At 43.7% G+C, this 22729-nt stretch overlaps 1 protein-coding gene across 8 annotated transcripts in view; it reads left to right on the top strand.

The window, feature by feature from the left end:
• The window catches only part of TTC12 (tetratricopeptide repeat domain 12), a 37577-nt gene that overhangs the window by 7942 nt on the left and 6906 nt on the right, over positions 1-22729 (top strand). For 6 of the 8 annotated variants that reach the window (XR_008327751.1, XM_053366873.1, XM_053366872.1 and 3 more), the window contains exons 4-19: positions 245-278; positions 1184-1261; positions 2587-2708; positions 6437-6496; positions 9769-9840; positions 10408-10468; positions 10709-10897; positions 11140-11209; positions 12456-12544; positions 13557-13725; positions 16789-16881; positions 17591-17654; positions 18569-18703; positions 20362-20466; positions 21347-21415; positions 22215-22316. Coding sequence is in view for 7 of the 8 variants with exons in the window: in XM_053366873.1 (XP_053222848.1) it covers positions 245-278; positions 1184-1261; positions 2587-2708; positions 6437-6496; positions 9769-9840; positions 10408-10468; positions 10709-10897; positions 11140-11209; positions 12456-12544; positions 13557-13725; positions 16789-16881; positions 17591-17654; positions 18569-18703; positions 20362-20466; positions 21347-21415; positions 22215-22316 (1512 nt within the window). In the remaining variant the exon portion in view is untranslated. The remainder of the gene's footprint in view (positions 1-244; positions 279-1183; positions 1262-2586; positions 2709-6436; positions 6497-9768; positions 9841-10407; positions 10469-10708; positions 10898-11139; positions 11210-12455; positions 12545-13556; positions 13726-16788; positions 16882-17590; positions 17655-18568; positions 18704-20361; positions 20467-21346; positions 21416-22214; positions 22317-22729) is intronic. The other 2 variants (XM_053366877.1, XM_053366876.1) reach the window with 2 other exon arrangements.

The following is a 22729-nucleotide window of genomic DNA, read 5'->3' on the forward strand; positions in this document are numbered from 1 at the left end:
TTTCCTTCCCGTGGCTTTTAATGCTCCTGACGGAATTAATTTTGACAGCTGTTGAAAATGTTCTTCTTTTTGAGGTTATTATAGGTTATTATTATTTTTTAAGTGGCTTTGAAAAATGAGCCTCATTTTCTTTTCATGCAGCAGGTACCATTAAAACCCCCCCACAGCCAAGCAGTATGTTGCAGCATGCTCTTTTTCCCTCCGAACTTGCAACTAACTTTTTGCTTTGATGCACCTCTTTTAGGATTTGCCAGATCAGCAGGAAACAATGAATCCAGGTAAGCGGCTCAATACATTGCTCCAGTGTATTTTAAACTGGGAGTACTACAGGAATCTCTGTGATATGCAGGTTAAACAAAGGATGCATACATGTATTGTAAGCAAACTCTAGCCCAGGTTCTACATTTGCCCATGTATGGGTGGGTCTTGAAAGAAAGCCATATCCCAAGAGACTCCTCTGCTGTTTTCATTTGTGGGGACGCATGGAATGAAAAGGAACAGATCCTGTTTCACAGATTGGCTGCCCGTCTATTGTCAACCTATAGACCGGCTACCCCATCAGATACATACACCTCTGTGAGGACGGAGTGTCATGGTAGTAGCAATTCTGATGTTCTTTGTCAGAGCCCTACGATTAATTGCACATGAGTTAAGGGGTGGGCAGTGTTGACATGTCCTCAGACTCTTTCCCCTTTGCCTTGATTGGCTCCTTGTTCCCTGTATCTAGTTGAGGGACTGGAATGGCAGTTATCTCTACTAATCCTGAGACATCTTATACCATTAAAGCCACTTTTTCTTTTAAATTCCCAAGTCAGAACTGGTTTCATTCATCTACATAACAAGCCCAGATGGCTTGCATCTTCAGTGTGTGAAGAAGTGCTTTTCAGTATCTTTTAATCACTTCATTATCCAGAAACCAGAAAGACCCTGTCGCCTAGAAATGTGGGTTTTTTCAAATGTAGGGATTAAAATCACTATCAGCGCTATGGGTCCCTGTTTAAATGGAAGCTTATTACCCCTGTTCTGATTTGATGTCACATTAATGAAACAGCCCTTTTCAATTTCCATTTCACATCTCAGATATGGCTTTGCTCTTCAATTTTACCTTCATCTTTCCCCTTTCCAAAGCGATCAAGCTCTTTTTGTTTGATTGAACTTGCATCTCCACTTTCTTGGCTTTTAGAGAGTTTCATGGCCGTTTTAGAAAAGGATGCCAAAGAGCGAGCAAGGAAAAGGAAGCACAATGAAGCCTTAGCAAACGGTAACAGTTTGGTTTTGACATGTCAGGGGAAGGGCTTGGAACTGTCTAGAAAGAAACCTTGGTTTTAACCCAAGTGATGAAGCTGTTCTGTTTTATTTATTATTTATTTTACAGATTTATAAACCACTGTGCCAAAGCTATTGAAGTGCTGCTGAAGATTGTGCAACCCGTACAGCACATAGGCGACAATTATTCACACAATTAATATTCTTGTTCACCATTTATCAGATTTGTGAGAATAAGACAACTACTTACAAAATCCCCTATGTAAAATAAAGTGAACTTGCAGTATCAGATTTTACTAAGTTCTTACAACTTCTTGACTCAATTTTTATTTTTTCTTGCTTCTTAGGTAAGTTCAAGAAGAAGGTAGGTAAATGACAGGGCCAATTGGGGTTGGCTGATAGTCCACTCCCTGAGCACAGTTTTCTGGGCTTCCTCAGTAGTCTTAAGCTATTCAGTTCTTTATGCTTAAGCCAAGAAATTGTTTCTATAACTACATTTAGCACTAATAGACACATTAATGGCTCAAAACTACTGAGGACGAAATAGCAGCTCTTCAACTTTATGGATTGCTAGGGCGAAACGGGGATAGAACGCTGGCACCCTGTCTTTCATCTGCACTTCACAGCTACCGGGAACATAGGTGAACTTACCTACCTTTTTCTTGAACTTACCTAAAAAACAAAAATTGAGTCAAGAAGTTGTAAGAACTTAGTAAAATCTGATACTGCAAGTTCACTTTATTTTAGATAGCTTATAAGTTTTCATGGCATTTTATAAGTAGTTGTCTTATTCTCACAAATCTGATAAATGGTGAAAAACTGTTTTTGAACAAGAATATTAATTTTGTGAATAATTGTCGCCTATGTGCTGTACGGGTTGCACAAAGCTATTGAAGTAGCATACCATGAGATAAAATAGAAAAGATAATAAAAACCAGTGCTACAGTTGTACACATAAGATTTCATAAAATGTCTGGGTCACACCTCAGGCTACAGAAGGAGGGCCCTGCCGCCACAGATTCTGTGAACAGCACTGATAAGGCATAGTCAAAGAATAATTGATCATTTGACTGCTCATGTATCTTCAAGTATAGTTTACGGTGGTCAAATATTTAATAACATCAGGTTATTACAGCTCAGCAACATCAACGGGACTTGATGAAAGTTTTAACCGGATATGAGAATCTTGCAACTCAAGTCCTAGTTGTTTATTGTGAATCAGGATGTTGGTTCATACCCCCCACCGCACCCACTTTCCAACCAGCATTCTGGGTTTTACCTAACAAAGGCTTTTTATGCATCTGGTTATCATTTCCACAGCACTGAAAGAAAAAGGGAACGATGCTTTCAGCAAAGGGGACTATGCACTGGCTATTCAGAAGTACACTGAAGGCCTCAAGAAGCAAAAGGATATGCAGGTTCTGTACACCAATAGAGCACAGGTCAGTGTGGGGCAAGAACAACAAATGATGACCACTTTATCCCTACAACAGGTGGTTGATTTGGTGATCTAATCTCAGTCTGAATATAACCAGTCTAAAGATAAAGCCATAGATTCATGGTTGCAATTGAAACAGACCACCTGGAGTGCTCTAGTCCATGGGGTCACGAAGAGTCGGAGACGACTAAGCAACAACAGTTTATTGGTAAACAATGCTTTATCTGGAAAATAATATTTTCACATTGGAAGATATGAACTTGGAAGGAAAACATGGCAATGTTATTCTAGTCATTTGTAACATTGGGTCACCAACTCCTTCCAGATATCCTGCATTAGAAATGCATTCATTTTCTTAATGCATTGCATGATTCCCAGACTGTATGGCCTTGGCTTAGTATTGCCCTCCTAGTACCCACCTATCCGCCAACGCATTGCCTGCTTCTCTCATGAGAATTGCACAGCTGAGTATCAGTGATGCACGTTTTCAGGCAAATTTTGACTTTGGGAATTGGCATAGGGACATTTTCCATTTCCATCACAACATTTTCTGGTGCCCCACAGAGTTATTCTAAATTAGCATCTTTATTTAGAAAACAGTGCTAACCACTAAACTTTCAGGCTTGCCAAATATTGTATTTGCGATTTCAAATGACGTCCAATCATGTGCAGTAGTCGGAAGCATCTTCTTATACAATCTGGGACCTGGATATTCGAAGGGTTTCCTCTGCTTATGTGAAACCATCCCAGTGCCCTTTAAAAATGTGTTGGGGGCTTATTGGTTGTTTTTATTTTGATTATGTATTTTGTGGTTTTATATTCTGATTTTATTCTGGGAAATGACCTGAGACCTGTGGGTATAGGGCAGTATATAAATTCAGTAAATTAATGATGATGATGATGATGATGATGATAATAATAATAATAATAATAATAATAATAATAATAATAATAATAATATCATCCAAGGCTGCCATTTCAGGTCCCCCGCCCCATGCCCTGCAAAAAAGAAATCAGACTCTCTGGGCTTGTGCCAGAGATAGGGCCTTCTCCATCCTGGCACTAAGATTTTGGAATTCCCTCCCCAGGGATATCCAACAAGCCACCTCTTTGTCTATTTTTACATGGACTTTAAAAACATCATTGTCCCTAAATGTTTTTTTTATATGTTTGTTTGTTAATGGTTACTTTCTTTTTATGCTGTGCTGCTTTATTAATTGTGAGGTTTTGTTGCTTTTATTATTTTAATTGTAAATTGTCATTCAGCAAATCTGTTCTTAAAAGGTGGGATATTCATATGTTAAGTAAAGAAATCAATAAATTGTGCTAGTTCTTATGGATACATAAGAAGGATGCATATATAAGAGGCATGACAGGTTCAAAAGAAAAGTATAGATTGGTGGGATTACCGGTAGTATAGCACAGTGGGTTTTAGAAAGGGGTGGTATTCAGCTAAGTTTTGAATACACTGTTGTTTACATTAGTCTGTCTCGAGAGATAATGGAGCGCACCTCTGGGGGTGAAGTCAAATCACTGTGTTAGCAACACCAACATGACCTCCCTGGAGTGCAAGCCTAGGCAGTGTGTCTTCTTCTTCTTCTTCCTCCTCCTCCTCCTCCTCCTCCTCCTCCTCCTCCTCCTCCTCCTTCTTCTTCTTCTTCTTCTTCTTCTTCTTCTTCTTCTTCTTCTTCTACTTCTGCGATCACTCGTAGTTGAGTAAGATTGTCTTCCATAAACACGATTTTAACAATGAGTCCGAGAGTGACTGTGGAGGCCAGTTGTGTGTATGGAGGTCCTGGTCTACCCAGATGACAAGGCCCTCATCTTGGCCTCGCTGAAAAAGAGCAATACGTTTGGCACCAGCTTGACTGCAGGAGTTGACAGAAGGAGGCGTACAAGGCACCATGCATCTGTCTTGGGAGATTCCACTCTAGATTTGTGTAGAGTTTACTTCTTAGCCTTTTCTTCTCCCAAAGATCTCCCGTAGCATAGCGGTGGTTTAGGATCAGTGTTTCCTTCTCCTACCTTCCCAGGTTAATGAGCCCCATCTGCCCCTTTCTTCCCTCTGCACACAATAGGCAGTAGCTGCCTTTTTAACAGTTTGACCTACTATTAGTTTCATCTGCTCAATCTGCCAGAGTCTGTCTTCGCATGCAGGGGAAGCCCCTAACTAACCAAGGGTTTGAGACCCATCAGCTACCCTCACCTGGTTGACCAGTCGAAGTCGTATCCCAGGGTGTGGCCTCTGTTATATGCTGACAGCTTCTAGGTGCCACAGGTGATAGCTGAGTGCAGGATGGAGACCAAAGGTAAAACTCAAAGTGTTTGCCCTATTTCCAACCAATACCCCTTTGGAGGCACAAATAATTCAGCTAAATGTGCATTACAGTTGCTCCTTTGAAATGTAGCCAGACCTTCAGCACCTTCTAATGAGAACATAGGCATAGTCTTTGTGGGCCTTTCTAGCGTCTAAGCATGTTCAAAATGAGCTACAAGCAGCTCTGTGCAATTCTTGCGTCACCTTTCACATTCCTTATAATAGGATTTGATGTGCTTCATTTCTTGCCATGTTCTCAACAATGAATATTAATAGGATATCTAGGAGAAAATACGGTCGAAAGTTACTGGCAGAATATTGCAGACTCTGCTCTTTGACAAAGCTCATTCAATTCCACTTATCCTGCATTCTGCTCTATTAAAGGGGATGCAACTCAGGCATGCTACATGGCTACTGCTGACATCCTGAAAGATGCTAAAAAATGAAGCCAAATTCTCTGGTACAAAAGTGGTGTAAGACAGTGTGCATCTGTGGCTCCTTGGGGGCTCTTAAAATATCAGAGTCCTTAGATATTTGTGTGTGTGTGTGTGTGTGTGTGTGTTCCGGAGTATCCATTAGCAGGTGAACCAAGCTTTCCTGGTCCCAACATGTCATAGGGTTGGGGAGCTGACAGGCTTTACACACTGGAAAGCATGGGGTGTGTCGGGGCAAGTTGCTTCCCTTCCCTTGGGGTATATCTTGGTCACCAGGTTGTCCACTACAGTGCCTAACTGGCAGCATAAAAACTCCAGGACACATTATTTGAAAGCTCGCAAAGTGCCGCTGCTCATCCTTCATAAAGAACTCTATGCACTTCACATCATGAGTGGAACTCTCCAGATCTGTACTGTCATTTTGTCAAGCATTTTAAGAGGCTATTACATCATGTGGTCAGTCACGAACTCTTAGATTCATCTCTCACAGGACAGCCAACTGATGCAAAACATATCTGTAATATTGTAGTTTTGACCTGCAGCTTTTTGAAGAGTCAGATTCCTCTGATTTAGGACCTTAACTCTTAAATGCCTTTGTAGGAGGAACAGCTTCTGTTCTAATTAATGGTGCTTTTGACAATAATTGAAACAGGGCTGGAATTCATTGCCTTAAACCCAGACGCCTAGAGGACCCTTTCTGATCATGGGTTCAATGCTTTTTGACCTCTCCCTCTTTTCTCTGGTTTAATTTAATTGAAGACTCTGTGAAGGTGTGCCTGGGAGAGTAAGGAGCATCTCTCAAGGGTTACTTTTTGTAGCCTTTCCAGAGTGTGTGCAGGTTTTATCACTTTAATTGAGTTTAATTAATTAGCTGAGATCAGTTGAATACTTTGAACAAGGAAAGACTCACAGAAATGACCTGTCTTTTAGTTAGCAACTGTACTTCAACTTATAGTCCTCTGTCGATCCATTTTGTTTCAGGCCTACATCAAGTTGCAAGACTATGAAAAAGCTATCAGTGACTGTGACTGGGCTTTAAGGGTAAGAGACCCCCTACATTTCTCAGCCGGCCAGTGCTGAAGAGGGAAAGTGTTGGGTACATTCAACCTAGTGGTGTGTGAATGAGACAATACAGGTGATGGAGGGACTGGGTAGATCCATCTTCCAAGCTATTAAATACAAACCAACCATTAAAAGAAAAAAGTACCCCAAGGAAAGTTTAGGCAGCCAGATGAGCCACTTTTCATGGCACAGGGAGGTAGTAGCTATTCTAGAGCATCATGAGAAAACTGTCATGCTTTTCCAAACCTCTATGCTTCATGACCCTTTGTTGCCATGAACCTCTCTCTTGCTTTGTGATGGCACTTGCAGATGATAGTCAGGCCAGGTAGATGAAGATCCTCACTTGGATCAAGGGGTCCTTGCTGTTAGGCAACCCAATCACTCTCTCAAACCATATTTCTGGTGGTAAAATGGCTATCATGACTAGGCTACTAGTCTTGAATATATTACCTCCCTTACTGGTTGCTGGCTATCACAAATGGGGAGAGTGCCATTACTCTCATATCTTACTGGTGGGCTTCCCAGAGGTATTTGGATGACCTCTGAGAACAGGATTCTAGACTAGGTGCACCATCTAGTCCAGTAGAGTTCTTATGTTCACAAGCCTGTTCCATATAATGGAAATCTCAGGAGGTCAAAATGTGTTAAAGATTCCAAAATTATTTGCAATTAAAGAAAGGTGTTGCATTGGTTATGATTACTGGATTAAAATTAAGTCCTATGCTTCCTTAAGAGACAGTGAGTTGTCTTCCTGGACACAGTTTCTGACTTTTCATTAAAAACCTAAATGAGATGCTAGATGTCTCAGAGCAGAGAAGTTTTAACATTTATATCTCTCCTTTATGGAACAAATCTCCCAATTTCTCATTTGTTTAAATTCAAATATTTAATTAAAGACTGATGTAATTCATGATAAATTAATTATCTTGTGACACTTTCTAAGATACATGTAAAACTTGAAGATTAATATTCTTGTTCAGTTCCCCAAGCATATGTGACATTGACATATTCACTTGACACCTGGAACAAGGAAGAGCTGAACGATGATCCATTTTAAGTGATTTTTTTAAAATCCTGATTTCCATTAAGCAGTGCACTGCTGACAAAGCTCAATTGTGTCGCCTCAGATATATTAAGATATTCATGAGTTTGTGGCATTCACTTAAGGCAGAAGAGACCAGTTGATCCGCTGCCATTTGAAATCTGATCTTCTTGGTTTGTTCTTTAAAAAGCCCACAAAACTTACACAGGAGTACAGGAAGTCAGAATACTGTTCCAGCTAGCTCAGTATTGTCTACACTGTCATTTGCTTTCGGGGTTTCAGGCAGCGGGTGTTCCCAGCCCTCCCTAGAGATGGAACCGCAGACCTTCTGCATGCAAAACAGATGCTGTTCCGTGAGCTGGGGCTCTTTCCTCCAATCAGCAAGGGCCTGTTTCCACTCTCATCAGTATTTATGCAGTCACCCTGTGAGATTCACTCAGCCATAGGCTCCTGTATGACCACCTGGAGTGATTCCTCAGGCATTTGTGCTCCTTGGCCTGCCAAGGTGGCACCCTGTGTTTTGCCTGGAGGATCCCTATGCTAGGGTTCCATAGAATGTCTTACAGCTTGTCCCTCCACAGAGCTGGAAGAAGAGTTATGCCAGGGTGACTCTTTCCTGGATTGCCTGGGAAATGCACTCCAGCTGCTACTTCCCACGTAGTCAGCTTGCTTATTAGTTGCAGATTAAAGTGCTCTTCCAAGAGGTCCTCTATGTTGTATGTGTGTGGGAGCGATGTTGCTGTTTTTGGCTGAGAATCTGCAGTTTCACAACCGTAGGGTTAATCTGGTTGTGCATTTCCCCAACTCAGTTCCTTTCTCTTTGTCCTTTCTCGATGAATAATTTCTCTTTATTTTGTCAGGGTTCCAAGGGTATAGCCCTATATCCTGATCTGACTAGGATTTTTTATCTCCCGCCAGTCTTTACTGGCTTTTGACATTCTGTGTTTGGGGCTGTTCACTCCCCAAAGCCAGAAGGCACATTAACGCCACTTCTTGCAGCCCTGCCTGTCGGTGGATGTTGAGTGAATGTTGTCCTTGGCTGTGATCCTGTAAGTACCTGCAGCCAAAAGCTCCTTTGTCTTCCAATGTTGGTGTTGCTGTCCCAGTCATTTGCCTTTAAGATGAGAAGAAAGACTAATGTCCACTTAGGATTTGAAGCCTTGAAAGCTTTCTGAAAGATTCTTTTTCCTGCCACTTGTAATATCATAAGTGATGTTGATTTAGCAGGGTGAGGGTGGAAGCACTAGACAGCAGGCCAGCAAAGGTGCAGCAAAACAGCTGCTTTCCCCAAAAGTCTGGTGAGTATCTGTCAGTATAAGCGATGACCACATTTCAGTATAATTTCCTGCCAGGGTGGCTGAACAGCATTTTAGATGTCCTGATAGCAGACACCTTTAAGAATTAGATCAATCTATTTGATTTCACTTCTTGGGCCCCAAGAGAAGCATCACTGCCTTCTAATTGCAACATACCTGCTGCACGGGTTCACTGTTCTGTGCTCAGGGCTTGAAAAAGAAACACAACAACAGACCATTACCAGCTCTTCAACTGCCAGTCCATGGTTTCCCAAACTTGGGTCTCCTCCTCTTTTTGGACTACAACTCCCATCATCCCTAGTTAGCAGGACCAGTGGTCAGAGATGATGGGAATTGTAGTTCAAAAACTGTTGGAGACCCACGTTTGGGAAACCCTGTTTCAGTCAATCTGGAGACATTTTCAAGTGGCTAGAATGTGGTTTCTTAAAAACTTTGTTGGCTGCCTTGTGTTTTGAATCATGGCCAAAGTCCAGGCTCCTTGGCATCCTGCAGTGGCATTCCATCTAAGGGTGGTAGGCAGTTGGTTAGCATGGCATTTCCCTATGAGTCTGGGAAAAGCCAGAACTCAAGGGCAGAGCACATACCTTGCATAGATGAGGTCCCAGGTTCAATCCCCAACAGCATCACAAGGTAGGGCTAAGAATGTCCCTTGCCTGAAACCCTACCGGTCAGTGTGTCTGGGTGGGCCAATAGTCTGACATGGTATAAGGCAGCTTCCTGTGTACCTGGACTTTGTCCTGGCTCGGTGGGAGACTTTGTTATAAGATAGTACTCTAAAGGTACGGAACAACTGTCAGTTTGTAGTAACTGACTGTTGCTGTTATTGTGTAGTGCCAGGTCAATAGTGGACACCAATAGCTGAAGGCTTGACTGAATAATTCTGTTCAATACAGTGTGATGAAAAATGCATCAAAGCTCTCTTCCACATGGGGAAAGCATATTTGGCCCAGAAGCAGTACAGTAAGGTAAGACCTGTTGACTTTTAGGCATTCATATCTGTTCTATGCCAGTTTAAACATTCATTTAGACAGTTATCCAGAATTCTCTCGGTTTTCACACTGCTGACTTCTGCTTGTTCTTACATGCTTATATGTTTTTAGAAAGAAAGGCGAGCGCCAAAAAGAAGGTATGCTAAGCAGCCTGGTCCTGATGAAATCATGTTCAGAATGTGTAGGTTTGCTGCTTTTGCAGTTAACTTGCTGACGAAAATGTTGCAAAGCTTTTTTATGGGTTTTATTTTAAATCACTGGCTGCCTCTATTCTAAGGGAGGAAAAGCAAAGGAGTTGATCCATGTCTGGGTTGGAGATACCCAGGAGAAAAAGTAGAATTTCCTTTCTAGTGCCTGTCTACAGGAATCTTTGATAATGAATAGATTCAGAGCAGGCAGGGAGGATGAAATGTAACCCTTTCTTGCCCTTCTTTAAATTTAACCTATTTCCTCTGAAGTCAGTATTTGCATTGGGAGGAAATCCCCCATTGATGGATCTCCTGTAATTGTCCCTCCTGTAAAATCTTGCCCTTTTTCTTTCAGTCCAGAGAATGCTACCTGAAGATTTTAGACATTGATCCTGGAAAAGAGAAGCTGTGCAAAGGTAAGGAGTATAAAGAGCCTTTCACTTTCCTGCTGCTGCCATCCTGCTGTCGACTTTAAACTAGCTTCCTGTATTTTGAAACACGATGTTTGTACTTCTGGCTTGCTGCTACTTAAGCACCAGGACCCGACACTTAATTGGAACACTGTGCTTTACGTTCACTGACTTCCGTTCCATTAGTTTTTGCTATAGGTTATGTGTCCTGTTTAGGTCTACCCCCCACCCCCTTTGGACTTTCAGACTACATACACCAAGTAGACTTGGAGGAGAAAAGACAGCATGAGGAGGAGAGGGCCATGGAGGAGCTTGAATCTGGAAAACACACAGCTGTGTCAGTGAAGGAGTTGCTCCAGAAGCTCCGCATCCCTGATGAGAACATTCTGTACTATGCGGATGGGATTAGGCTTCTGACTGCGTTGATGCAAGACTGTGAGTACCCCCAGGATGTGCATATAAGTAGCAGGCCTCATGTTTGAGAGGTGCTCAGCACTTGTGACCTGAAATGCTGCTTACTGAAAGCCTCAAAGAACACTGTTTTGAGTGGTGTGTGCTATCCTGCTTGCTGCTCCCTCTGTCAGCCCTGACTTTAGTGATCTTGTTTCTTATATCTGGGGATTGGGTGAGCATGTCATGATACTTCTCTGACATGATGATCTTTGAATTTGTTACAGGCACTGAGCAAGCCTTATTTAGGACAAACAATGGCTTCAGTATCATCAATGACAACGCAGTCGTACAACGGTAAGGTCTCTCAGGTGAAGAGAACAGAAGGGTGTTACAGGCCAGAGCAATAGCAAGTCTATTTCCAAGAAACACAATCGCCCGTATGAAATTCAGATGGGCTGATCAGCCGATAATGTGGCAGCCAGTTGCAAAGTTTTACTGACTTCTAGGTGACCCTTTGCACACACAAAAAATCTGCTCTTTTGGATGTGTAAAGGAAAAATGACTTTGGTGCATCCTCCATGCGCCTTCCAAAGGCTTAGTCTTTTTAATTTGTCAAGCCTGAGGGTAAGTGTAGGTTAGGAAAGCATAACATAAAAGGGTATCAGATCTAGGAGTTCTAAAGCACCACATTCACCCAAGGCGGAAGACCTCCACTAGTTTCAGCCAAAGGCAGTGTACACTTTGCTGATTTTCACCAGGAAGGGAGTTCAGGCCCCCTTTGCTCTAACTGCTGGAACTTTTTCTCAGTATCTCTTTAATGTTTTTAGAATCAAAGCAGAGGATCTTCCTGCAGGATTTATGAGCTCCTTGCTTCATATTGTTTCATTTTTGCAATGTGCTAAGTTGTACTTCTTGAAAAGCAATAACTCTGGTGACTTTAAGTGCTACTCTCAGCTGCCTAAATCTGATGCCTGGAGGAGATCAAAGACATTTGTTCACTGCTGATTTCTTTTTAATTCTTTCGGAAAACAGAACAAAGAGAGATCCAGGGGAGCTGTAAGTGGGATGAGTGAATGCGAGCAAAAGCCGTCTGTGCAAAATGTAATAGTAACTTGAATGGTATCTTGAAGTCCGCAGTGATTCAATCCATTAGGGTGGGAAGAATCTTTTAATGGCCTTCTGGGAGAAAACAGGAGGCCTCTTGTAAGGCACCTGGAGAAATGTTAAAGCTTAGAACTGAGGTATAAGAACATAGGAGCTGCCTTATATTGAGACAGACCATCAGTTTTTGCTTTCTAAGTAGACAGATAAAATCCTGCACTCTCTGCTAGTGTGGCCCTGAGTCGCATTTTGGGGGGGAACAATTTTTTTTGCCAGCAGAACATTGCTGTGTAAAAAAATACATGGCCTGGCTGGGCAACATCCAGCCTGAGAAAGCACCTTTTGTGATTCAAAAGCCTGCACCAATGTTTTAAACCCCAGTTTGTCCAAACAAAAGGCTGTGCCTCACTTGCTTCATGTTTCCTTATTCTGTGGGACCAACACATCTCCTAGGACCTGCCCCTCTCCTTGATGTTTAATGAACCTGTTTATCTTCCAGGGTTTTCCACACCAAGACAAAATCCCCTGATGAAGTGGAGCTGTTTATTTCCATTCTCCTTCTGTGGCAAGCAGCCTGCAAAGACAATGGTAAGCAACATCAATTATTGTTAATGTATTATGAATACGGCTTTGACTCTGCTTGGAAGCATTGTTTTCAGTGATTCACTCCTGCGAGTGCTCATCTTTCCAAGGTCCTGCAACAAAGATTTGCAGGTCAAACGTAATTGCGGCAAGTACAGCATTAGCAGTGAGCCTCTGGACTTCCCACTAACAACTCCCTGAGGCACTTCACAAAGCTTCTGCCCATTAAACTTTTTATATTCAACCTACTTCTGGGAACTCCCACCTTGGCCTCCACTTTGCTTGTGCTTGGACCTCAGGAGCACTTTCTTAGCTATTAATAACTAATAGTCCTTTGCAGTTAATAATGGCAGTGGTGTAGCAAGATTACCCCAGGGGAGAGGTTTTGCATCATCTTATTGTCTTTTGTGTCCATGTGGCTCTGAAAATCCTTGACTTAAGTTATGTGTCAGTGCCAGATTGAAATGGTTAGACATGGCTCAGTCTCACATTTGTGTTAGACAAAGGAGTCCGGCTAGCGTCAAGCTTTCTCTGAAGGCATGTTCTCAGAAATGAGATGGTTGTAGGATACAGCCAGAGGGACCAGAGGTTTCTTTCTTTAGGGAATGGACTTTCAAAAAGATGGTGGAGAGAAATAAGCTAGGCAAGTTTCTGGAGCATGAAGTTGTTCAAATTAAGCCTTAAGCTGCACTTCTTGTGTCCTCCAGTGATGCTTGAAAGGTAGGACTAAAAGAGACATGTGAATTGCTTCTCATGTATGAATGAGATATATAATTTGCCCTTTAGAAATGGCACGAGGGAGGAGAGAGGGAGGGAAAGGGAGTAATGGAGAGTGCAGACAGAACACTCTTCCTTTTACATTACTCCTACAGACATATCCCTCAAGCAGATGACAGAGCAGTGCTCACATAGCTGAGTGATTTTGGAACAGAGACAAAATTGCTGACAAAAGACTTTCAGAGCACCTGGTGGAGCAAGCTGAAATTTTCTTGTTTTTCTTTCTTGTTTTCTTTTCCAGAGGAGAACCAGCGCCTGCTTCTCACTCATCCTGATGTCAACCTGCAACTTCCTTCTCTGTTGCTCTCTGAGGTGCCCGAAATCCAAGAAGAGTGCTTAGCCCTGCTTTCTCTCTATGCAGAAACAGAGAATGGGAGGATCCTGTTGGTCCGACACCTGGACACAACTAGGTATTGCATTTTAACCTGGCTTGCTTAAGCAGTCCCAGTCCTTCTGCAGAAACAAGGAAGAGCAGGAAAAATTGTCGGGGCTGAAACAGTCATGTTGGGGCTCAGTCTCTGAAGCAGAGATCACGAGCAATATAAGTGTAATGGTTCTAGGGTTTGCTCGTGCGTAAGTTGCCGCCACTCCTGGCTAGGTTACCTGGTTGAACCCTTTCTGTCTGGACAGCCTCTAGCTCCGTGGCTGTCTCAATCGCTGGCAGAATCCGTCAGTGGGCGTTTCTTGAACTTCTTCCAGCAAAGAAGTTCTTTGACGCCAAGTCTCCTCCTACTCTCCCTGCGCGGAAGTCTTCTGCGCAGGGAGGGTGTGGGCAGCGGAGTACCCGTACTCTCTCCGCTGGTCTCCGGCGAGGAGCCTTGGAGCCTCCTCTCCGATTCCCCCATCTGCCCCCCTTCTCCACTGGTGTTATGCTGATTTCCTTCCCCAGCAGATGGGCTGCCTCTCTCCCTACTGGGACCCTCTCTGGCATCCCTCTGGAGCCTTCCCTCCGCCTCTAGCTCCTATGGCAGTTCCCTGACAATAAGCATCCTACGTATTTTCAGTCCAAGTGTTAGCTTCTCAGACTGCTTGGAATGGGACCTTGGTTTTTAAAGTTCGAGGAGCATTCCTTCAGCATCTTTTGCCTTTGGACTGGGAATTGGGCTTGTCTTCATTGAGTCTGACTTGACTTCCTTTTTTCCAGTTTCTGAAGAATCTTGCATTTGGCCTTGGGGCTTGCACTTCACTTTCCAGTGTTTTGTCAAGCAGCCAGTTACTGAGGGGTGGGGAACAATTTTCAGATTGAGGGCTACATTCCCTCATGGGCAGCCTTCAGGGGCCACATGTTAGGGGTGCTTGAGGCAAAAGTGGGCAGAATAATAGGTGCGACAGAAGGGTACGTTCTAGCCACACAAGCACCAGAATTGCCTGCCTGCCTCCTTGTATCTCTCTCACCCCTCTCTCCATCCAGGCAAGCAAGAGACATAGTCACAGTTAAGCACTTGAAGAGGGGGACATATTCTGTAGGAGTTCCAAGGGCCAAACAGAGCAGCCCAGAGAGCTGGATTTGGCCCCTGGGCATGAGGCTCCCCACCCCTGTGCTCATCCAATCCTACACACCAAGGCTGTCCCTTTGGGTGGAAAGCAGGAAAAGGAATGGGGGTAGGGAGATTCTTCTTCCTCCTCCTTCAGCAGTAGCTCCTTCCTGCTGGGCACCAGAGCTCAGAAGTGGCAAAGCACTTATAGACAAGCTGAAGCAAAATGGCTGCTCCTTAATTTCTTTGGGGAAACGCACGTCAATCTCCCTGGGTCCCCCCACCCACAGTAATAAGTTTGCTGGTAATAAAGAAAATTCCCTCCAAGAAAAACACAGTCTCTGGGGTAAACGACATCTTAGTGGTGTAATTAAAAGCAAAATACTTCACTGTTTTGCATTGTTTGTAAGCCTAGCCAGGAATTAAAAGGCAGCTCAGTGTGTTGAAGAAGTCCCACCTGGTATCATGGTAAAAGGCTGTGCTCTTGCCTGCTTGGAAAGTGTGGTTTAAGCTTGTCTAGCTTTTCCATAGCCCTACATGGCAGATGGAGCAGCAATTTGCAAAGGTTAGCAGAAGGTGAGGTGTAGATGTATTTGCAGCCGTTCAGGACTCAAAGCTATTCTTCTGGGGTTGAGGGTGATGGAGCCACCAAGACAGCATCAGACTGAATTCCTATCTATTCTCTCCCAGCTCTACCATAGCTGCTGTATTCTCTGGGTGTGCGACGTTGCAGCTATGGCAGATGTCAGGACCAGGGAGAGAATGAGCTGCAGCTGCTTTCTCTCTTGCTGCTTCTTCAAGAGATTTAAAAGTCTATCCAGTGTGTCTGAGAGCATTGCTCTCATTAGGACTATAATACACAGGACAGAGATGACATTTTGTGCTAACAACCTGATTGTTAAGCCAGTGCATGAAATGCTAGGAGTGAAGGAAAACACTTTTTTTAACCCGATGCTACTTATCTGATGCTACTCAGATAGTCAAGCGCAAGGGACATAAAATTCTTACTTTTGCAAAATGTGGCAAACCTCATATTGAAGCACATTTTTGCAGTTAAGATACCAGACATATCACTACAATTGCTTATATAAGCATGTGTTTCCAACTGCAATCAGGACAGATTTTAGTTATTGACTTGATCTTGGAGAAAAAGATCCACTTGCATTCCTCTTGTTTTTCATTTGGACCTTGCATCAATATTTTTTTAGTTTTAAGTTTGTGTTAGTCGATTTGGAAATTGGAATCAATAACTTCTAGGATTATAGTGCCACTGTGCAGCATTAAAAATGTGTGCAAAAGGGATAATCCGCTTCGATTTGCTGTTTTTAACTTGGACAATCCCCCCAGTTGAAGAATGACATAAGTTTAAATACATCATTTTGAAATCACAGAGGAACAAAAGACATTTCTAACACTTGTACCAACATTTTATAACATGAAGTTCCAACACTGAGGCAAATACATTTTTTAAAAAATAGAATTTCTATTCATAATGCAGCTATATTTTGGTGAGTCAGACTCCTTTGTCCACTTCTGTAGAAAAGACCCAACACTTCACTGACCGCTTACTGTTCCAGATGACATAATTTGCCTGTCTACGCCAATGAATTGTTTGTCTCACCCACCCACTCTAGCTATTTCATGTGATTTTCTTAGCGTGAAAGAAGGTGCATCAGAGATACTTGGATTGATAGTTTTCATTGGGAGAGTGATTGCTTTGAGTATAGCTTGGGTTTGTTTCCTTTCAGTGATAAGAACTCACTAAAACTTAGTCCTGTTCTCCCTCCTTCCCTCCTCACCTCTCTGTCTCTCTCTCTCTCTCTCTCTCTCTCTCTCTCTCTCTCCCTCTCCCTCTCTTGTTAGGTGCCTAGTACAAATAAAAATTCAAGGTGACTTGGAATGCAAATCCAAAGTTTAAGCAGCCCAATCGGGATTCTACCCTGCTTGCTTACCTCTGCTATCTCGCTGACCCAAGACATGTTTGGCTTTGTTTTTCAGGTGGCTACACATCTTTATGTCCTTCATCAAGGTTTTTGACAGCAGAGCTAGATGTGCCTTGAAATTGCTGACCAGCTTAGTCCCAGAGGAGAAGTAAGCTGCCCTTCTTAGATTCCTTCCTCATCCAGAACTAGCTTTGGGAGTTTACTGAATCCTGACATTCATGACTAAACTGTAGACTGCTTTAACAAGGCAGGGCTTGCACCCTATGTCTGAGAAGACGTAGGTGGCAACCACTAAGATGCAAATCTCTAAAGAGTCATCTTGACTGGAATAGTTTTATGGAGGTTTGCTTGTTCAGAGGCAATGTATTGCTGCCTGCCAATTGTTGGGGAGCAACAATGAGGGAAGGCCCTGGACTTTAAGCCCTGCTTGTGGCCTTCCTGGAGGTATCTGGCTGGTTGTTGGGAGAAGCAGAATGTTGGAATACACGAGCCCACCTGGGTCTGGCACTGGTATGCTGTCTCTGACAATGGAGATTCCATAGGGCCATCATGAGTAGCATCCATTGAAGGCCTTCTTCTCCATGAGTTTGTCTGTTTCTCTTTCAAGGCCATCTCAGTTAGTGTTCATCACCATATCTTGTCTTAGTGAATTATGACACTGAGTCAGAGGTTTGGGCATCTGTTTGGAAAGGCTTGGCAGGCTTAATATGTCCCTCCAGTCATCTGTGGAAGAACAAGAGCCCCGGCATCTGGTTGGCCACTGTAAGAACAGGATGCCAGACTAGATGAGCCATTGGCCTGATCCAGCAGGCTTTTGTGTTCTTAAGGTCTAAAGATCAGTCTCACTTTGTTACCAGGTTCAAAATTCAGTGCCGTATCAAACTCTCCACAGAGGCTTTGCCACTATTCATAGAATTACTGGTAAGAAAACCTCTCTCTTGCTGAATTTTGCTACAAAGCATTGTTTTTGTCCATTTTGTATGCTGCAGCTTTGTTTCATTTCAAATTTCTGCAGGGATTATTTACAGCTAAAGCTGAAATGCTTAACATAGATCTGGAAGATGATAGGCAGGATGAAAAGTTAGAAATAATTAGAGGCTGAATAAGGAAAAAGAAAAAAACAAATGGGTAGCTTGGATGTTTCCTGAAGCCCTTTTTGAATTTCCAGATTTGTCAGAGGGATTGTGAAGGTGGCAGGTGGGCATGATGAGTTTGGGTCTTGAGTAAGCTAGGCAGTTGCTTTTCTTTTGCCATACCCTTGTGCCTAACTCTGGTGCACTGAGACAGGAATTACCATGGAGTCTGACTCTCTGGATCCATGAAAAGGGATCCTGAATCTGTTTTTAAGTACTTTTACAAATACTAAATCATGGTAAGACAATTCAGATAGAACTTTAGGTTCCCAAGGTGCTTCTGTCCCTCATCAGTGCTTCATCCATTTTTGTCCTCAGCAATGGGGAACGAGTTTGTTCATGGCTAGTGTTGCACACTGGGATTCAGCTGTTTTAAGCAGCAGCCCTGGAAATCCCTCCATTGCTTCTGGAGTTGAGCGACAAGGACATGGCATGAGGTCCTCATAACAGCTTGATGAAGCCATTTCCATTAAAAAGAAAATTACACTGTTGGATTGTTTTCTGCTGATCTCAGGACTGCCCCCATAGAGATTTGGCATTTCCTCAGGAATGTTCATTTCCAAATACTGTAATGATAGAATGAAGGATTATTTTTCAGTAGAGAGGGAATCTTCTAAAATTTCTAGTCTGGTTGTGGAGTATTATGGGTGGATATACAAGAAAATTCACATTGTCCCAACCTGTTTTCACTCGTTTCAAAAGAGTTCTGCTGAGACACTGAACGAACTGGGCCTCGCCCATTGCATTGCCATCATGGGAGACATGTGCTCAGACGTGGTCATCCGAATGCAGATGACTGAAAGCCCAGATTGCTGGCAGGCCTGTTTGAGCTTTCTGGTGAGTAGGTGTGACCTGGCAGCATGCTCTCCATTGCATTGGCTGGGTTTGCCCCCTCCCATCTTGTATGGGCTGGGGTTGCTTCCTTCTCCTATTCCTACCTTTGCTTCTCCTATTGTGCTGCCCTATTTTCAATATTTAATTCTTGCTTCTTAAATAAAACACAAAAGTTAATACTGAATACAAAATTGAGCTGCTAAGACATATCCCACCCAATAATAATCAAACCCAAATGTTGATGCAATCACAGTTACAAAGCTTCAGAGTCATTTTTTTAAATGTGGCTTTTTGAAATGACCCTATAGAGCAAAAATTTTCATCAGGGGGCTAGTCCACTGTCCCTCAGACCTTGTGGGGGGCCGGACTATATTTTGAAAAATATAAATACCCTGCAAGCCGGTCCCGCAGCTGCCTCCGGACCTGGAGGAGGAATGCACTCTGCACACGCTCAGGAGCGCGTCTAGGCGGCACCCGCTCACAGGCGTTGTTGATGAGTAGCAGCCACTCCATTGGCCCGTCCCCGCGGAGCTCCCAGGCGGTGTACACCACACGCTGCGGCCCATCATCTGAGGCCAGGTCAGCAGGCAGGCCGCGCATGCGGAGCACCAGGCAGGGGGTGTGCAGCTCACCCACCAGCTGCTCCAACACGGCCGCCGAGCGTGCCACCAGCAGCAGTGCCAAGCCGGGTGTCAGGCGTGGGGCCAGCAGGTGCGCCAAGCTCTGCCTGAAGCCCCGTGATGCACCCATCATGATGCCCATGGCACAGCCCAGTCCCGCTGCCAGCCTGCTGGCCTCTCCGTCCATGGCCGTGCTGGGTTTACTTCAGTGCACGGACAACGAGGCTTTGGATTGGCTGTAGGAACTTCCTGCGGCCAATCCGAAGCCGCGCCAGCATCGCTGCCTGCCCAGAAGCCGTGCCAGCATCACGGAACTCAGTCCCCACATGGCAAGGCGTCCGCAGCACGCGGGGGACTGACCGAGTGGGTGGCAGGGTCCGCAGGCCAGATTTACGAGCCAGGGGGGCCGCATCTGGCCCCCAGGCCTTAGTTTGCTGACCCTTGCTATAGAGCATTAACTTAAGTCACTTTTGCTTTAGCCATACTCTCCCAAAGCATTAACCATTTCAGAAAATAAACTTCATTCCTCACAAGTAGAAGTTTGGAATCTCACCTTTGGAATGGGGTGGGGAGAGAGTCAACTTAGAAAGGAAGCCCAACCAGAAATCTTCCTTTCCTGTTGCAATGGAAAGATGACCTCCTTTAACAACCTGTCACTGTTTTAATAGCATCATACTGTCTTATCTGGATCTACGACGGTGTTATGGTCTCATGTAACTAACTACCTGAAGTTGCCTCATACTGAGTCCAGACCATTGATGCAAATAGTCCATTAATGCTTGTGTAGTAATTGGCAAGGGCTCTCCTTTTCATCCTTTCATCTGGAGATGCCAGGAACTGAACCCAGGACCTCTTAAGTAAAAACATGTGCTTTGCCTGCCCCAAGGAGTGGTCAGATTCAATGAGTGACCAAAAGGGGAGTGCATAGTCCCTGGAGCAGGAAATATGAGGAAGCTATGAGCACCAGACACTGAGATTTCCACATACCTCAACAGTTTTTGTGAAATCCTAGTGTGCTTATTTTGTCTTCTCCCTGTGAAGGATGAGTGCTGGAACAAAGGCAAGGCCACCAGATACCCAGAGTGTCTCTATGCACTACTTGGCCTGATGATGAACCTCTCTTTGGAACCCAATTTGCTCCTTCAGGTAAAGTGTTGGGCTCTCTCACCTATCCTTTAGTTGATTTGTTGGTTTCCCAAAGTGGAATTGAATTTAATACCTTTTGTGAGCCTTCCCACCTCTACTACTGTAGCTGTGAAGCTGTGTGTAGTCTTTTACTTTCCCAGAATGTGCCCCTATACTCACCCACCCCCAATTCCTAAGGACAGGTGCACCAGCCAGTGACCTCTTTTTTTTTGGTCACGGATACACCCAGGAACTTCATCTAAATTCTGGAGAGGCTGCACCTCTATAACTTGCCAAAATCAGGCTTTTGGCTCTTGCAATTGCACGTGAGTCCACTGTAATTGTTATTTAAAATTATACAACTACATCATCCATGTACATGACACTTGAGAAAAAAGGAGAGGGCAGCATAAGTTGGGATGAGACATAGGGTTGTATCTAAAGTAGTATAGTACGGAGTTAAAAGTCACTGAGCTGTTTGCTTGTTTCACTGTTCAATGTTTTGGGCCAGTGGAATGCTGTTGCCAAGAGAATATATGAGCAGGTTGCTGGTAATTTGGTTACACAATAGGTGGCATATTATGCTGTTCAATGAATTTCCTCCGGTGCAGCTGTTGCATTCTTCTGTTGTGTTACATTAAAACTCACTGGTCTGCTAGTACGTAAGTCCTTGCACTTAGCTGACGGAGAATGTTGGATGCAGTCCGTAGTGACAAGCTTTGTCACTGAGAAGGGATCTGAATCAAAAACTGTCCAGTCCACATATAAATTTACTGCCCTGTGACTTAGAGCACTGTTATATGTCATACCTCAGAGGGGCCTTCCTGCTAATCCAGTAATTAGGAGCAGTAATTAAGCTTCTGTTCTCAGCTGACATTCTCACCTTATTGGTTCTTTTCAGGATCTTGCCATAGAGATTTCTGGGAAATGCATGTCCCTCTTTGACTGTAAAGAGGGAAGAATTGTGACAGTAAGTGGTACTTGAGTTGAAGGAAAGTGGTAGAATTAATATTAAATGAATGTGTTTTGTTGCTCTCACAGTGCTGTGATGTAAATTTGTTTTCTTATTGAGGTTTAATTATATATATGTATATTATGTATTATATAATGTTGTACTGGCTTTGGTTTTAACAAAGAGAGGGCTATAAATTGCCTACATAATGCTCTTATGTCTATTCTTATCGTCTCTTGAGGAAGCATGCAGATTGGGACTGGGATGTTGCCAGAAGTAGAAAAAGGTTTGGGGGCAAAGGCAGTGGGAAGGAAAGAAGCTAGGGGCTAGCTTGGAATGCCCACAGGCTGCCTGCAAAGGATTATGGCTCAGAAATGAAGTAGCAGTATGTAACTGGTGAATCCTCCTCCTTCTTGGAAGTCACTTCTCTTTGCTCCCACTTCTCTTTGCTCCCAATGCCTTTGCCATTCCACTCTGGCTTTAACTAAGGATTTTAGCTTGGGAACTGAAGCACAAATAAACATAGGAGTTGTCCTCCTATAGCCTGAGCTATGCTTTGTCTCAGATTAATACCAAAACGAAGAGCCACAGTTTGTCAGGCATGATGAGCTTCCTTTCCAGATAAGAAATGTTTAGTATTGGCTTGCTGTTTTATTTTCTGCCTTGACGGTATCTATGCAGCAATATATAAAAGTAAAAGGTCCAGTCAGCTCTAGCAAAGGACCATGACATGAACAAATATGATAGCTTGTTTTTTTGAAAGAAGACAAATCAACTTCTCTCTCTTACCGCCACCTTCAAATTTCTTCTCCTTAAGCGAGCAGTTGGGCTTTTAAGTCACATCCTGCCAATAAGTCCAGAGGCACGGGAAGAGGCGATAAAAGATGGCGTGGTGAGGAAAATGATCAGATTTCTCAAGGTAATTCGCCAGTTTCAGGTTTCTATAACATCTAGAAAGTCAATGTTTTCATGACAGTGCCCTGTACAATGAAGGTATAGGTGATCCTGGGATATAGGAGGATAGGAGGCTGCCTTTATACAGAGTCATATGATATCTACACTGACTGACAGTGGCTGCCCAGGATTTTAGCCAGAGCGCTCACCCATCCCTGCCTAGAGATGCTGGGGATTGAACCTAGGAGCAGGGGTAAAACTAGGCTTTATTTCACCTGGGTCAGACCCAGTTTGGCACTCCCCCATGTGTATTTGTAGACACACACACATTGAGGCTGGGAGCCTCAATGGCACCCCCTGGAGCCTTCACCCAGGGCATAAAACCTGGCTAGCTCCCCCCCCCCCCAGTTACGGCTCTGCCTGGGACCTTCTGCTTGC

This window comes from Podarcis raffonei, chromosome 15 (genome assembly GCF_027172205.1).
Source record: "Podarcis raffonei isolate rPodRaf1 chromosome 15, rPodRaf1.pri, whole genome shotgun sequence".
Taxonomy (NCBI): domain Eukaryota; kingdom Metazoa; phylum Chordata; class Lepidosauria; order Squamata; family Lacertidae; genus Podarcis; species Podarcis raffonei.